The sequence below is a fragment of the Ochotona curzoniae genome, unplaced genomic scaffold, assembly GCF_017591425.1.
Source record: "Ochotona curzoniae isolate NIBS_2020 unplaced genomic scaffold, NIBS_Ocur_1.0 contig_2599, whole genome shotgun sequence".
NCBI classification, from domain to species: Eukaryota; Metazoa; Chordata; class Mammalia; order Lagomorpha; family Ochotonidae; genus Ochotona; species Ochotona curzoniae.
Genome location: NW_024465520.1, coordinates 1,714,211 through 1,730,893, shown reverse-complemented (window position 1 = coordinate 1,730,893; position 16,683 = coordinate 1,714,211). Strand labels below are relative to the sequence as shown.

At 41.3% G+C, this 16,683-nt stretch overlaps 1 protein-coding gene across 1 annotated transcript in view; it reads left to right on the top strand.

Moving 5' to 3' along the window:
* The window catches only part of SLC9A9 (solute carrier family 9 member A9), a 562,224-nt gene that overhangs the window by 329,298 nt on the left and 216,243 nt on the right, over positions 1–16,683 (top strand). Inside the window, exons 10-11 of the mRNA XM_040974753.1 lie at positions 6,906–7,019; positions 8,404–8,515. Coding sequence (XP_040830687.1) covers positions 6,906–7,019; positions 8,404–8,515 — 226 coding nt within the window. The remainder of the gene's footprint in view (positions 1–6,905; positions 7,020–8,403; positions 8,516–16,683) is intronic.

Below are 16,683 nucleotides of genomic sequence, written 5' to 3'. Positions count from 1 at the left end.
TAATGCACATCAACACAGATGTCCATAAAGTTAAGCAAAAGTTATGTGTATAATATGTTTGTTAATATACTGAGATGGATTTGTTCACAGAAATATCCTTTATTCTCTCAGCTTTTTACTTTTTAAAAATGCATTTTGAATGTCCTTCTACATTGATGCATAAAGAACTTAAAATAGTCGCTATTTTTTCAAAGAATTATTTATTTATTTATTTATTTATTAAGGATTTATTTATTTTTATTACAAAGTCAGATATACAGAGAGGAGGAGAGACAGAGAGGAAGATCTTCTGTCCGATGATTCATTCCCCAAGTGAGGACAATGGCCGGTACTGCACTGATCCAAAATCGGGAACCAGGAACCTCTTCCGTGTCTCCCACACGGGTGCAGGGTTCCAAAGCATTGGTCCATCCTCTACTGTTTTCCCAAGCCACAAGCAGGGAGCTGGATGGGAAGTGGAACCGCCGGGATTGGAACCAGCGGCCGTATGGGATCCCAGTGCGTTCAAGGCGAGGACTTTAGCCACTAGGTCACACCACAAGGCCCTATTTTTTTTATTTCTAAGACCAAGGAAGAAAAGGTGGAATAGAGTGAAAGAGAAAGGGCAATGACCCGCCATATGCTGTTTCACTCCGCTCATGACCTCAGTGGTCAGGGCTGGGCCAATTAAGCCGGGGGACAGGAGCTCTTTCGTTTGGGTGTCCCCAAAATATGTCATTAGATAAATATGACATAATTCGCTTAGCCGTTTCTTCTGCTGAGAATATTTCTGTCCAGTTTTCTGCTAACGCAAACAATTCCTATAACATTAACTGCAGAAAAAAAAGCATATACAAAATTACCACTGACTTCTTGAATAATTCATAAGTATGTCTCGTTTTCCCATTTAAATTGCTGCTGCTGCTGGAATTTACGTGGGGATAAGGAGTCAGTTAGGAATCCTTTTTTTGATTGTCTTATTTTTTTTCCCCAAATCAAATAACTCGAATCACAGTCTTGTTGAACAATCTATCTTTTTCCATTGTGTTAAACTGCCATTTCTCTCTAAATTGATATACCTGTTTGTTGCGATATAAAATAAAATATCATAACATTAGGGAGAGGGGATTGACAAAAAACAATTTTTCACCAAGAAAAATATTTGTGCAAAAAACGCGAGAGTGGATGGGGTTGCGGTTATCAGCATCGTGCTTCTGCAGAAAGCAAGTTGAAACCTTGCAGGAAATGTGGAAGCAGGGGTTGCAAGGAATTGACAAGCCGCCAGGACATCCAGGACCTGAAGCCTCCCCAAAATACTTTATAGAACCATGTGAGTCTGAAGTGGCTTGTGGCAGGAAACGATAAAGAGAGAAATTCGTGAAATTGGGTGAGGGGACTAAGGGCAGCATAGAAAACCCAGCAAAACCAAAACCATCATAAAACACTCGGGAGATTGATGCCTCCCTAGCAACACTCGCCAGGCAGGAACGAAGAGGACACAAATTACTGAGATGAAAGGTCAGGCACCAAGACAGCGAGGATATTATAAACAACCGCGTGCCAACAAATATGAGAATATAGATGGAATGAGAAATTCATAGAGAAACACGACTTCAACAATTCATACAGAAACAGATAGAAAATTTCACTGATCCTCTATCTGTTAAAATAAATCCACACTTAGAATTCTTCCACCTGTTTATGGAGAAAAGAAGGATGCGTTTTATGACACCTGAATAATATTAAACAATGCAACCTGGGAAAGATCGTGATACACAATAAAGACACGTCCCTACAGAAGAAATCCTAAATGCAACATTACCGAATTAAATCCTCTAGTGTTTTTTAAGATAGTAGTATAATCAAGTAAGAATGATGGCAAGAATGTAAGATTGTTTTAGCATTTAAAAACTAATAAATATATCCAAAGAATGAAAGGAGCTATCATTTGATTTAGTTATTAAAACACCACTGGTGTATGCTCAATTCCCACATGGGGGTGGTTGTGTTGGAGTTGAGGCTTCCTGTTGCTGCATATGTCAAGAGTACAAGCTCAAGTACTTGGAGATGGAGTTCGTCCCTGCTATACACATTGGAGCCCTGGTTGGAGATCTATACTCTTGGCTTCCTACTGGCAAGACCAGGCCACTGAGGGCATTTGGGGAGTGAAACAACAGACAGAAGTTTGCTGATTCTTTCTTTCTCTCTCATTCTACTCAATGCCTGCCTTGCAAATAAATTGTATTTTCAAAAATAAACATAACTGGACCCGGCGCGATGGCGTAATGGTTAAAGTCCTCGCCTTGCACATGCCCTGGGATCCCATATGGGTGCTGGTTCCAATCCCGGCGGCCCTGCTTCTCATCCAGCTCCCTGCTTGGGGCCTGGGAAAGCAGCCCAGGGCAACCCAAAGCCTTGGGATCCTGCACCTGCGTTGGAGACCAGGAGGAGTTCCTGGCTCCTGGCTTCGGATTGGTTCAGCTCCAGCCATTGCGGTTACTTGGGGAGTGAACCATCGGACAGAAGATTTTCCTCTCTGTCTCTCCTCCTCTCTGTATATCCGCCTTTCCAATAAAAATAAATAAATCTTTTTGAAAAATGTGCATAACTAAATTACCTAAATATTGAAAAAAATCATATGATCAAATTAATAGGAAAAGATAAATCATTAGGTAAAAATTAAAACATTCTCCATATTTATTTACAAGTCTATTCCTAACAGAATAAGGATTTAAGTAAATCTCTTTAATCTCTTAGTGAGTTTCTATAAATTCCATAGATAAATATTGAAAGTTTTCTTATGAGACTGGGAATATAGGACAGAGATGAACTCATCACCATTTCTCTATTCTATAATGTGCTGGAGATCCTAACAAAAGCAGTTTATAAGGAGTACAGTTTATAATCACAACAAAACATCAAAGACCTAGAATCAAATTTAAAATAGAAAAATTTTGCAACATGCTTGTGTGGAGAATTAAAGAGAGAAATTTTTTTTTTAAAGTTGTAAAGCTATCCAACACACATGGTCTGGAAGCTTCAATTTTGGACAACTCTGTATTTTACTCAAATTTGTCAATAACTTAATATCCCTGGGAAATTTCTATGGAAACCAATAAGCTTATTCCTAAATTTAATTGCTAGTGTCAAGAGACAAAAACGGGAATTAGAAAACTGTCAACAAAATCCAATTTGGGGAAGAATTTGGATCCACTAGAACCACTGAGGCGAGTGCATGTTGGTACTACCATCTTGGAAGAGTGCATGACATTATGTCCCAGCAATTCTATTCAAGGTCAAACATGCATTTATAACAGGACAACTCACTGTAGCTCCGAGCTGGAAACAACCCAAGTGGCCATGAATGGTTAAGCACCTTGGGATATAGTCATACAAATGGAAACTAATCGAACTACTACACTGAAGCAGCATGAAAAAGCTCATAGACATGATGTTAAGATGTTAAGACTCTTTCATAAGAAAGAGTCTGCATCATACCTGGTATGATGACAAAATGTGTTAGTCCACTGCCTGAGGTACTAGCATCCCATATTGGTGCCAGTTCGAGTCATGGCTGCTCAACTTCCAATCCAGCTCCTTGCTAATGGTTTGGGAAAACAGCAGATGTTCATCTAAAGCCTTGGACCCCCATGGCCCCACAGGAGACTCAAAAGCTCCTGGTTCTCAGCTTCTGACTAGTCTAGCTCTAGCTGTGGCTGCCAATTAAGGAGTGAACGAACAAATGGAAGATCTTTCAGATCTCTCTGTCTCGGTTTGTGTGTGTATCTGTCTCTCTTTTTAACTTTAGCTTTCTAGGAAAGTAAATAAATCTTAGAAAACAGGGGAAAAAAACCAAGTACGCATTACCTGATTCCATTCATATGAAAACAAGAAACAACACAACACAAACCGTAATTCCTGGTAGGAAACATGACTGAGAAGGGAGCCAGGAGAAATTCTACAGTATTGCTAGTGCCTCTCTATCTTAAAATGTAAACATTTAATTTATGCATCTTCCTGAGTGTTTAAACATCAATAAAAACATTTGTAAGTATGCAGAAATATCCAGGAAACTCCCAGTGGTGTGAGGAATGGGGAAAGATCCTTGAAATGCTGTAGTGAATTGTGTAGCAACGTTAAGGATGCAATATTGATAAAGAAATAAAAGAAAAGAGTAGGTCCAAAACCGGGACTAAAATGCAAATTGAGGAGCTTGCTTTGTGGTGTTGTCCAGAAAGCATCACCTGCACCACCAGCATTCCCTCTGGGAGCAGGTCTGTGCTTGGCTGCTTCTCTTCAGATCCAGCTCCAAAATCATGGCATGGGAAAAGTGATGGAATGCGGTCCAAGCTTTTGAGATCCTCTACATAATACATCTGGGGGAGATTCATAATTTAAGCCCTGAGTTATCCAATGGAATCAAATTTCTAAGATACATATTCAAACCCATGGTGCTCCATGTAAAATCTTTAGGAAAAATTCCCCTCACATCTCAATAATCAACAGAAAAAATTTTTTTCTTCCAAGATGCTTTTCTTTAAGGTGATGAATGGATGAAGATTGGGTGATGGTGATGGGGAAGAGTAACAAACTTTCCCAATACCTTAAGAATTGACCATCCATTCTTTTGTGTGTACTCTGTGTGGGTGGAAACGATTTGTTTATTTCTTCTACTAATGCAGGATTCTAAAGGATGCATGGTTTTAAATGATAGAAGCCCACCTCCAATCAAAGTATAATTTCCTGGTGTCTTCAGTGTGGAAATCCGGGGGAGGATTCTACTCCAAGGAGGGTTGGGCGAGAAGAATGATGCAGTGTCATCATGCCCTTGGCTTCTCACTTAGCCATTTCTTCCAAAATCACAGAAGTCTTCCAGCAGCTCCCTAGCCTGCATCCCTCTGATTTTTCCTGCAGGGAAAACATGGGAATCTTTGCCCGAACACTTTTTGTAAAACCGCATTGAATTTCTTTGGCTCTAAATGTGTCACATCCATTTTTGAATAGAGCATACTGCCTAGGGAAATGCATTGAGTGGTTTAGTTCTAAATTGTAGGATCCATATCTGAGTCATGGAGGAGTCAACCCAGGGGCTCAAAGTGGAACATAAGGTGGAAACTAACAGGCTGAATGGGCAACAAGCAGTAGTGTCTGGTTCAAAGTAGCATACCCTTTGGATGCGTGCAGGAGAAGCCAAAGCCCTGTGAACTTCAACTTGACACTTGCTTAGTAGTGTTAAAAACTGGACAGCGGCTAAGCGCTAAATGTTAGTGTTCACCCAGAGGTCATGTGGCAAAGCCCTTATCTACATTCTAGTGGTTTTTAGGAGGTGACACCTTTGGGAGGTGGTTGGGTCATGAAGTTGCAGTGCTCGCAAATGATATTGGTGCACTTAACGAGAGACCAAGAAAAACATTCTCCCTTCTCCACGTGAGGGGGCAGCAAGTAGGTGGCCATTTGTAAACCAGGAACAAGGCTTTCAATAGCAGTGAACCAACCAGCAACTTGTCAACTCCCTAAATCCAGAACTGAGAAATAGACTTCTGTTGTTTAAGATAGCTCCTTTTGGCAGTCCAGATTACTAGCCAAAACTTCACTCTTGAAAAATTAAAGATACAAAGTAAAATCGTGTTCTTTGTCCCTTGTGTGACTCTCTCCTCTCATTCGAAAGTTTTCTGTGCTTCTGTGGGTGATAGCGTGTGTATCACCCCCTGGCCTAGGATGAAAAACAAGGGCTCAGGAGAGCCCGCGGTGGCTGCCGTCACACAGAGGACATCTTATGCCAGGAAGCTGTGTCTTTTTCAATCCGTTCTCTCCGTTACTGGTTTTAAATAATGTTTCTGACAAGATTCTGCTTTTCTTTATGTCAACTGTCAGGGAGCAGGCATTGGGCATTATTTGTGGGGCTGTAAATCCATTACATGAAAAAATAATGAGTCCTTAGAAAGTCAGGAGAAAGGCCTCCCGAGGCAGTTCCCCAGCACTGATTTATGTCGGGCCTCAAATGAAGTTTTAGAAACTTGGAAATGCAAAGTCTGGAACCTAAAATCAAGTGTTTTTTTTTTTTTTCCAAATCTGCCTTTGTTGCCCAACCCATGGACATAATTCCCCTTTACTCTCAATCTGGAATTTGGACACTGTTTTTTGTGTTCAACTTAAAGTGTTTGGTTAATGGTCTAAAAGTTAACTCTAGGAAGCGCCTCTCGGCATAGCCTCCGTTCTTCCAACTGAATGTGAGTTATCTATTCTGTTCTCAATGCAGAAACTGATTCCTGAGATTAATCATTTTCTGTTTACCAGCTAGAAATTATAGACATTTCATGGATAGACCTATATCAGTCAATTTAATGAGTTTTGTTGTCTGTGATTTGAAGCATGTTGACCACTCTAATGTGAAAAGATAATCACCATTCATTTTAACACTGAGTTTCCATATTTTCAAGTCTGTCCCTCCTCTCTGCCTGCCGATGGTTATTTAACTTGAGCTGTGTTTAAAATGGAGTCGCTGAGGGCGTGGAGAGTCAAGGGCCTCTACAGGGTGACGTGCAGATGGGGCAAAGTAATGCTTGCATCCGGAAGAGAATCACCTAGCTTCAGTTTCTTTAAGAGCGGCTATTTTGTCATCTCAGCAGAAATGACTCCATGGTACATTTTTCCCAGGTGCATCACTGACCTTGTAGTCAGAAAAAAAGGATGTGAACTTGGCTTTGGAGTCTTCCACTCAATAGAAAGCCAGGGTGGAGTCCGCAGACCTGGCAGGAGAGACAGGGCCCCCTGCACCACTCCAGAGACTGAGAACAAGGCCCACGGGAGGTCTTTCCGCAGACAAAGGAGGACCAGCCAGCCAGGAAATACAGTTGCGAGGTTTTAAGTGGACTCGGACCTGTGTTACAATTAATGGATTTTTCAACTTCTGTTTTGTTTTTCAGTTGTTTGAATTTATGAACTTTTTGGCTGAGAATGTCATCTTCTGCTACATGGGCCTGGCACTGTTCACGTTCCAGAATCATATCTTTAATGCTCTGTTTATCCTGGGAGCCTTTGTATCCTTTAAAATGCAGAACATGGGATGACTTGAGAACAAACTACCTCCTTCCACTGATACATCTGTTCGATGGTTAAATGCCTCACTTTCACTGCAAAGCTCAAAGCCAAGGATGCTACGTAAGTTTTGCTGAGTAGAGAACAGTACCCTCAGGAATTCAAGACCTTTATTAAAATATTATGGTTCAAGAAAAGATGTTTGGGAAGGAACGAGGAAAATCAAAGGGAAAGCTGAAACAAAAATGGCATGTTACAGTATTACAAATATGCTCAGCTAAAATTATGAATCCTTCACATAAGAATGAACCAGTTCATTCTTTACATGAAATCTATGTAGTCTGCATTCAATGATATCAGAAGGCAGCTGGGGTTATTAAGCTCTGGAAATGTTTTCATTGCATTATGAGCTTCCAGTGAAGACTCTCAAAGGAGGACAGATAGCAGAATGACCAAACGAAACCGTATGGCTGGCATCCTAGGACATCTGAGTTGACTCTAGTGAGATGGTGTCAGCGCTCTCACTTGTCATGCAGAGGACTTTCCTAGCAGTCGGCCTGGAGCAGGAGGCTTACCCAATTGGAATGGATGTCAGTCCGAGATGATTTTGAGCCATTAGAAATGTCCCTAAGGGCGATCTGCAGCTGCTGTCCTGATGTGCACTTGGAAAAGGGGCAACTGGCCCTCGGCTCCCAGGCAGCTCATCTGAGCAGCGAGGAGAGCTGACTCCTCACTCTGAACCCTGTTCCAACCAAGCACCTGCATTTGCCTCTCAGCTGGATGCTAGCCTCTGCCCAGATAACCTGATCCTGTTGAGAGCAAACAATACACAACCAGGGAGGGAGTCAGAGACAGTGACGAGAACAGACACCCAGCAGCGTTTCCATAGATTCTTTATGTAAAATGTCTCTCAAGGCAGCAGAGTTGTACATGTAGACAAATAATTCTCGCCAAATTAAACCCACAAAAAGGAAAGAGTCAGCCAAGCTTGATAAGTTCAGGGAGCGTACAGTGGTGGAACAAGAGATAGGAATCACAACCAAGATTCTATTTATCCGTTCGCTGCTCGAGAAGATAATACCGCAGCGCCTAATGGTGCCTGCCTCACATCTTATAGACGATCCGAGGAAAAACAGTCATCAGCAACAGAACCGTGATGAAAGAATTTACGGTGATTGAAATGGTAGTGTGCGAGCAATTTTCAATCCGGTATATATATTCAGCGAAAGGTAGAGTTCCCTATTTTTCATGTTATAGACTTGACGTTGACCAGTGACTTTGGGAAGCAAGCTGGACATGCAGGAATGGAAATGTTTATCTTTGTTTGCTGGTAGAAACGTGACTCACGCCCTTGTTGTAGCAACATTTTCCTCAATGTTTCCCTAGCTCGCGATTTTTATTGCCAGAGCTTGCAACATATACCCCCTCTCCTTCCTGCTGAATTTGGGCCGGAAGCAGAAGATCCCATGGAACTTCCAGCACATGATGATGTTTTCAGGTATGTGAGCTCCCCTTGAAGTCGATGCTGCAGATGCTGCATTCTCTCTCATACTTGTATAGAACACAGGAAACCCTGAGGACACTTTCAGACCCCCAGGAGAAATGTAACCTTTCTTTGCCTCATTGTACCCAGCACCACACTCCATAGGTTCTGAACAGTAACAGGATTTCTCTTTCCAAAAAGGGAAGTGAAATAAAAGCAAATCTCTATGGTATGGACTCAGGGCAAAGCAGTGGATCAGGAACTATTGCTCCTCCCAATCCATCTTAGCTCACTTTTCATTGCATGTTAGGTCATTTGAATTAGGATTCTATGCATTGAGTACTCCAGGTAAACCATGTGTAAAGGTCCGAGCTGGAAGCTTCTCACAGCTGGATCTAAGTCTGTCGGTTGCTAGCTAAGAAGATAAATTTTCATTGGGCGCTAACCAAGTGCCCAGGAGTGGCTCTGAGCACTGATTGAGGAAATCATCCAAGGTTTTTGCTCTCTAGTAGCTTACATTCCAATTGCCTAATCCATACTTGAAGGGTTCCTAGCAGATAAAGAAATAAACCAAATGAAATAAACCAAATAAAGAAATAAGCCAAATGCTAACTCTGAACAACTCCGCAGATTGTGTTTTCCTGGTCGATGGTCCTGCCAGCACTATGCCCCTGTGGCTTTTCTGTGTGTGAATAACCATGCAGGGGGTTCAGTGGCTGTCCACTGCAGGGTACATAAGAGCAAAGAAGAACTTCCTACCAGGACAGTGCAGACAAATATCATTTGGGGTTCACACGAGCATAGGAAGATGCTAACATTTTATTAATACTATTGGTCAATCACTATTTATTGAATTTGTGAAGCAAACATGGATCTGTTATGCACATGGGAAAACAGATGTTCATAATATTCAGAGTTAATTATTTTAGTGCAAGAGAAAAAGTATTGCTGAGCCCAGATCTGTGAAAACTCTTTCAATGCCGATCAAGCATCTCAAAATTCTTACAGGTGGTTCTAGATATGAATGGCTTGTTTGCCCCTCAGCTCCATTCTAGCCTAATCCCCACAATGAAAACTGGAAGCTCCCAGGTTGAGAACATGTTTAATCAAGTGTGAACCAAGTCACTTTTGTTGCAGTCTTCTCATAAACTCTTCTGTGTCCACATACGCTTGGGTGAAAGAGAATCAGTGTGAGAAGTTGCACAGAGGCGTGAGCTCTGTGTTAGAACAGCGGTGAACTCCGGCAATGAGTCAATACCTGTTAAGTGAATGCACAAGCTAAATTTGATCACATCAACAGGGAGCTAGTGTTGAGCTGCATTTTTGTAAAGTATTTCTTGGAGCTGGAAAGCATTTTCCCTTCTTTCCTTTCAAAACAATAATTTTGCTCTTCATCATAGTAACTTAAAAGGGTTTTCAAAATGTGGGTGTTATATTTTAAAGATTGTTTTATAGGACCATGAATGCTTTCAGAATAATGTAAGGTTTTAGATATTCACATTGGGATAAAAAGTGTCTGCCCAAAAGGTCACTAGCCTCAAGATTCCTTTAGCCTTAAGTTTGTTTTCATGTCGGGTTGAAGGCTTTGCTTCTGACACAGCTTCCTGCTCATGCGCACTCTGGGAAGCAACAGTAGATTTCCCAAGTATTGGAATCTCTGCGACTCATGCGGGAGACCCGAGTGGAGGTCCTCACTCCTGGTTTTGGCCTCGCCGTATGGGGCATTTGTTGAATGAGCCACTACATGGAAGATGAGATCTCCCCTCTCCTCTCTCTCTCTCTCTCTCTCTCTCTCTCTCTCTCTCCCTGCCTTTCAAATAAATAAGAACAAACAAACTCTAAATAAAGAAAAAACAAACTTGGATTCTATAAAACTAAAAGATTGATTTAAAGACACACTAGTCAGATAATTCCTATCATTCAGAACGCAAAACTTTCAGAACATCCATCTCCACTTGACTAATGTCTGGAGATTGCCACCCATCTGAGCATGCGTGCCATCTGTCAGGTGTGCTGAGTCATCACGGCTGAACAGTTTGGGCCAAGGAGGATTTATTTTTATATATTGAATTGCATTTTTGCTCTGTACACTTCTGTCATTGAAATGAGCGTGTGAGTGTGTGTGTGTGTGTGTGTGTGTGTGTGTGTGTGTGTGTGTGTGTGTGTGTGTAATGTTCATTTTATTACAAGTTAATAACATTGATCATAATCCTTGGCTTGATGGGAAGAACATTGAAATTTCCACTTACAAAACTGTTTTCTGGCTTTAAGATGAGGATATTACAATGTTACATAGCTGTGTAACTGAATAAGTGCTACAAGTTGAAAGTCACTTCCTGCTTCCCTAAGACCTTCGGGAGGCGCTGTTTTGAGGCAGGGTAGAATGGACCTCATCGATCTAACTTTTTTCCTGTGTGATAAGTTGCTCAAAACAAACAATTTACTCTCTTTTAGTGTTCTAAATATCCAATTCGGCATTACTAAATATATCCATAGTTTTGTACAACTGTTATCCCAATCCAACTGCATAATTTGTTCATCTTGTAAAGCCAAAACTCTACACCTGCTGAACAATAGTTCTCCACTCCCCCTTAGCCCGCCCTTTGGAAAGCACCATTCTACATTCCTTCTCTCTGGATTTGGACCACTCTAGAAGCTGCATTTCCACAGAATCACACAGTATTACGTTTATTTATTCTTATTGGAAAGGCAGATATACATAAAGGAGGAGAGACAGAGAGGAAGATCTTCCATCCGATGGTTCACTTCCCCAAGTGGCTGCATCAGCCAGAGCTGTGCCAATCAAAAGCCAGGAACCAGGAGCTCCTCCAAATCTCCCATGCCAGTGCAGGGTCCCAAGGCTTTGGGCCATCCTTGACTACTTTCCCACGCCACAAGCAGGGAGCTGGATGGGAAGTGGGGCAGCCAGGATTAGAACTAGCGCCATATGGAATCCTGGCATATGCAAGGTGAAGATTTTAACCACTACGCTGTCACGCCAGGCCTGGGTATTATTTTTTGATCCAGTGCACTAATCTGATATTTGTTTGGTGAGTTTAAGCCATTTATATCCAGGGTTAATATCAATAGGTGGTAATTTGGCTCTGTCATTTTATTAGTGGGTTGTTCACTGATTTAGTCTTTGCTTGTCTTTTTACTATGATGCTCTCCACGTTTGCCTTTGGTTTTGATAGGTGCTACTCCATTTCTTTGTCAATGGAACATCTTTAAATATCATTTGTAGGGCAGGTCTGAAAGAGGCATATTCTTTCAGCTTTTCTTTGTAGTGAAAGAATTTCATTTCATTTTCAAAGACAAAGAAAATTTTTTGTTGGATACGTTATTCTGGGCCAAAATTTTTTTCCTTTTAAAATCTGGAATATGTCATTCCATTTTCCTCTGGCCTGTAGAGTTTTCTGTGAGATGTCTCCTGTGAATTTCATTGGCATTCCTTTATATGTCAATTGATTTTTTTCATGTACACATTTAAGGATTTTTTTCCTTAGATTCCACTAAGGAGAGCTTGGTTATCATGTGTCATGGTGAAGATCGCTTTTGGTCAATCCTAATGGGAGTTCTGTGCCCCTCCTGTATGCTGTTTCACAATTCTTTCTCCATATCAGGAAAGTTTTCATTTATTATTTCATTAAATAAATATTTAAACACAGCTTCTCTTTGTGCACCTTCTGGAACTCCCATAATTCTTATATTTTGCCTTTTAATCATGTCTCTTAATTCTTGACTACTTCTTTTAGCTTTCTCCAGTTCTGCTTACAACTTTTTGATTGTTTCCCCATGGCGATGACAAGTATCTTCCAACTCTGAGATTCTTTCTTCTGCCTCATTCATTTTGTTACAGAGACTTTCCATGGAATTTTTAATTTGCTCTATTCCTACATTCATGTCCAATAATTCAGCTTGATTGTGTTTCGGTGTTGCTATTTCTTTTTTATTATTATTATTATGTTCTTTTTTATTGGAAAGGCAGATATACAGAGAGGAGAGACAGAGAGGAAGATCTTCCGTCTGATGATTCACTCCCCAAGTGAGCCCAACGGCCCATGCTATGCCAATCTGAAGCCAGGAGCCTCTTCTGGGTCTCCCACGCGGGTGCAGGGTCCCAAAGCTTTGGGCCGTCCTCGACTGCTTTCCCAGGGCACAGGCAGGGAGCTGGAAGGGAAGCGAGGCTGCTGGGATTAGAACCAGCGCCCATATGGGATCCCGGGCGTGCAAGGCAAGGACCTTAACCACTTGTGCCACCGCGCCAGGCCCTCCGTGTTGCTATTTCTTATGTGGCATATGTCTTGAACCCCTGTGTGTACTTGTGGTTGTTGATAACAAGTTTTATACCAAGTGTTTTAAATCCTGTATCCCCCATATTCTCGATGTCTTCCTCAGTTAACTCTGAGATTGGCAAAGGGTTTTGTTCCTTTGCAGGGGAGTTTTCAGTAATATTCATTGGGCTTCCTTTCGCTCTTGGTCATTGTACTTCTAGTTATCAGATTCTTCTCCTCGGGCCAGGTGTCTAAGCTGTGTCACCCACAGGTCTACAATTTGATTTTACTTATGGCTTTTGGTACCCATTATTTGTTTGCATTCACTTGTGTCACTGCCTCCAGTGAGTTTCAATCCTGGGCTCTTATGTTAGATTTCCACCGTGGTCTTCACAGCCCCAGCTTCTGGCTCACCACTCTCCGCCTCTCCCATGTTGTGGCTGCACCTTTGCTTGTGCAACCTTCCTCCCACTCCCAGTTTGAGTAGTTCCCAAGATGAAGAAGACACCAGCAGCCCTAAATAACTGTTACTGGTAGTGCTGATCTTGCCATACCTGCTTTCCATCAGGTCTGAGGGCCAGCTGGACCTATTTTGGTTGGGACCCATAGGTTATTTTTCCTGTGGGACTAGTGCAATGCACTGAGCTAGAAGTGAGTTCTCTCCCAGTTGAGTACATACTGTTGTACCTTCAGTCCCACAGCCTTGCCACACTCTTGTTTCTTAGTGTTAGTTTTTATGGCTATAAATTTCCACCTTTACTCTCTTTAGGATGTTAAGTTTGGTTATGTTGTGCTTTCATTTTCATTCATTTCAATATATTCCCATTGCTTTTCTGATTTCTTTTTGATCAACTGATTATTTAAGAGCATGTTGTTTAGCTTCTAGAAATTTATAAATTTTGCAGTTTTACTTGTTTTTGTTGATTTTTTTAATGTCACTCCATTGAAGTTGGAGGAGATGGTTCGTGTGATCTTTACAATTCCATCACTGTTCCTTTTGAATTTGGTGTCACAATGTTACATCTTTTTACATTGTATTCCTCAAAACACAAGCCAATAATTCTCTCATCTCAAATTTTGTAGAAAAAGGTGATAATGGGCTGGTGCCATGGCTTAGCAGCTAAAGTCCTCGCCTTGAACGCACCAAGATCCCATATGGGCACCAGTTCTAATCCCTGTAGCTCCACTTCCCATCCAGCTTCCTGCTTGTGGCCTGGGAAAGCAGTCGAGGACAGCACAAACCCTTGGGACCCTGCACCTGCATGGGAGACCCTGAAGAGGTTCCTGGTTCCCGGTTCCCAGTTTTGGATCAGTGCAGCTCCAGCCATTGCGCTCACTTGGGGAGTGAATCATTGGATGGAAGATCTTCCTCTCTGTCTCTCCTCCTTTATGTATATCTGACTTTATAGTAAAAATAAATAAATCTTTAAAAAATAAGAGAAAAGAAAAATATGGTTACATTGATATCAACTTTTAAACTGATAATTATTTTCCTTTTAAAAAATCTTTATTTACTTTTATTTGAATGGCATACTTTACAGACAGAGAGATGAGGAGAACTAGAAAGTTCTTCCATCCACTGGTTCACTCCTCAAATAGTCTCAACGGTGAGAGCTGAACTGATTCCAACTTTGGGAACTGCGAGCTTCTTCCAAGTATCCCAACAAAGTGCAAGGTTCCAGGTTTTTGGGCATCTTCTGTTGCTCTCCTGGGCCATAAGCAGAGAGCTAGATTCTAAATGGAGCAGCTAGGACACAAACTGGTGCCCACATGGGATAGAGGATTCGCCTGTTATGCCAGCATTTTGGCCTCAATATTATTTTTCATGTATTCATCTCAAATTGCAGTGAGAACAAAAATGAAGTTGTAATAATGCTAGACTTCTAAAATAATCATCTACTTTTCTTTATGAGTTCTCTAATTCTTCTATGGATTCCAGGTATTGTATAGTGATTTTTGCAATTCACAAGGCAGGAGTCCTTAGGCATTTTTGTTTAAAGAGAGAAGGTCCAATGAAGGATATTTTACTGATATGGTATTCTTCATTGACAGCTTTTTTCTTAACACTTGAAATGAGTGTACAGATCCACTGCTTTTGGCCTCCAGTTTCTGATCAGAAATCTGCTGTTAGTCTTACTGAGGATCCCAGGTATATGCTGAGTCAGTTCTCTCTGGCTGCTCTTGAGATTCTCTTTATTATTCGTTTTCAAACATTTGAGTTCCCATACGCATCTCTTTGAGTTTATCTTACCTGAAGTTCACTGAGGTTCTTGGGTGTTTATGTTACTGTTTCTCAGCAACTTTTCAGCCATTACTTCCTCAAAACTTTTCTCCTCCTTTTTTTTTTCTTTCCCCTCACACAGCTCTACAATGTGTGTATTTTGCAATACCCGGCATGGTCTCTCAAGCTCTGTTCACTGCAACCATTTCATTTCTTCTGCTCTGACTCAATGATTTCCACGACCCTGTCTTCAAGGTCACTGGTTCTTGTGCTTTGAATTCATCTTAGAATTTCTCAAAGCACTGTGACTTACAGCTCCAGAATTAGGTTTATGTCTCACTACTGACATGTACCTATTGTTTATACATCCTTTTCTTGACCTTTGAATGTTTTCCACTAGGTCTCTGGACATTTTTAAGACCACTGCCCTAAAGTCTTAAACTAGTACATTTGCCATTGGCCCTTTTTCAGAGGTATTTTCTATTGATTATTATTTCTTTAGATAGCCATATAACCTGTTGATTTGTATGTCTTTTTTAGTTTGCTTTTGCTTGTGGACTTTCTTGGTTTTATTTTGCTAAAAATTGGACATTTGTATTTAGTATTGTGGAAACTGTGGAAGGCAGAATGTCCCTCTGCCCCAGAATTTGCTTTCTTGTGTTAGTTTTTGTGTATTGTTTTTCTGCCTTTGATTGATGCAGCCTGGCTCTGCCTGGAGTCAACATGATGTATAAACATAAGGTCTTCATAGGTCTTTTCTGAGTGTGTGCTTTTCCTTGGGCTTGCACAATCGCTCTCCAATTTTCCACGTGTATTTACTTGCCAAGTATCCTGATCTTTAATGTCTGCCTTTTATGAAAGGAGGGAGTTAGGTAAAAGGGGCACTGACCCTTTAAAACTTAGGGAAATCTCTTCATCCAGATGGGAAGGACTTGCAGCCATGGGGAGGGCAGAGCAACAGCAGTGGCCACCCTCACTTTCTGGTTTACAGCTCTTTGATTAGGAACGGAATGCTCAGAGCATAAACTTCTGAAATTTGGAAGACAAGGTCCTTTCCATCCACCGTGACTCCTGCAAGTATTCACACACAAACTGCTCCAGGCATACATGCAAAACTACTTGCCCTTGTGAGGGGCAGCTGCTGCTACTGTATTACAAACTAAAATTGATCAAAACTAACCATCCCCTAGTATTTGCAATTTTTAATAGACTTCAGTGGTCCAGAATAATTCCTGCTGCTCCATGCTGTGCCAACTCCTGGGGATCCTATTATTGGTCTCCTTTCTTTGCAGGAGAAAGTCAGTGAAAATCAGTGAGACATGGGAACGTTAATTTAGTTGCACACACAGTCTCACAATCAATTTGAAATTAGATTGTGAACAGAAGATTTAGATTTTTCTCATCTACCTGATAGTACCTCAGATTTACCCTCCAGGTCAAGAGAAGAAAGGTTAAATTAAAACCATGCCTTTCCTAATCCAAACCAACCCCAGCACTCTAATATGCCCCTTAGGCAAACTTGACTCTAATCCAGTTCACAGTGAATCCCACAAGTATTTAACCAGCTTCCACATCATGGCATCTGGCTCCAAATTGCTCCCGCTGACCTTAGCCAGAAAATTAGGAATGGTCTGGTAAGTGTACCACTTTTGGGTGGTATCTTTTCTCCAAAAGAGAATGCTGTGGCC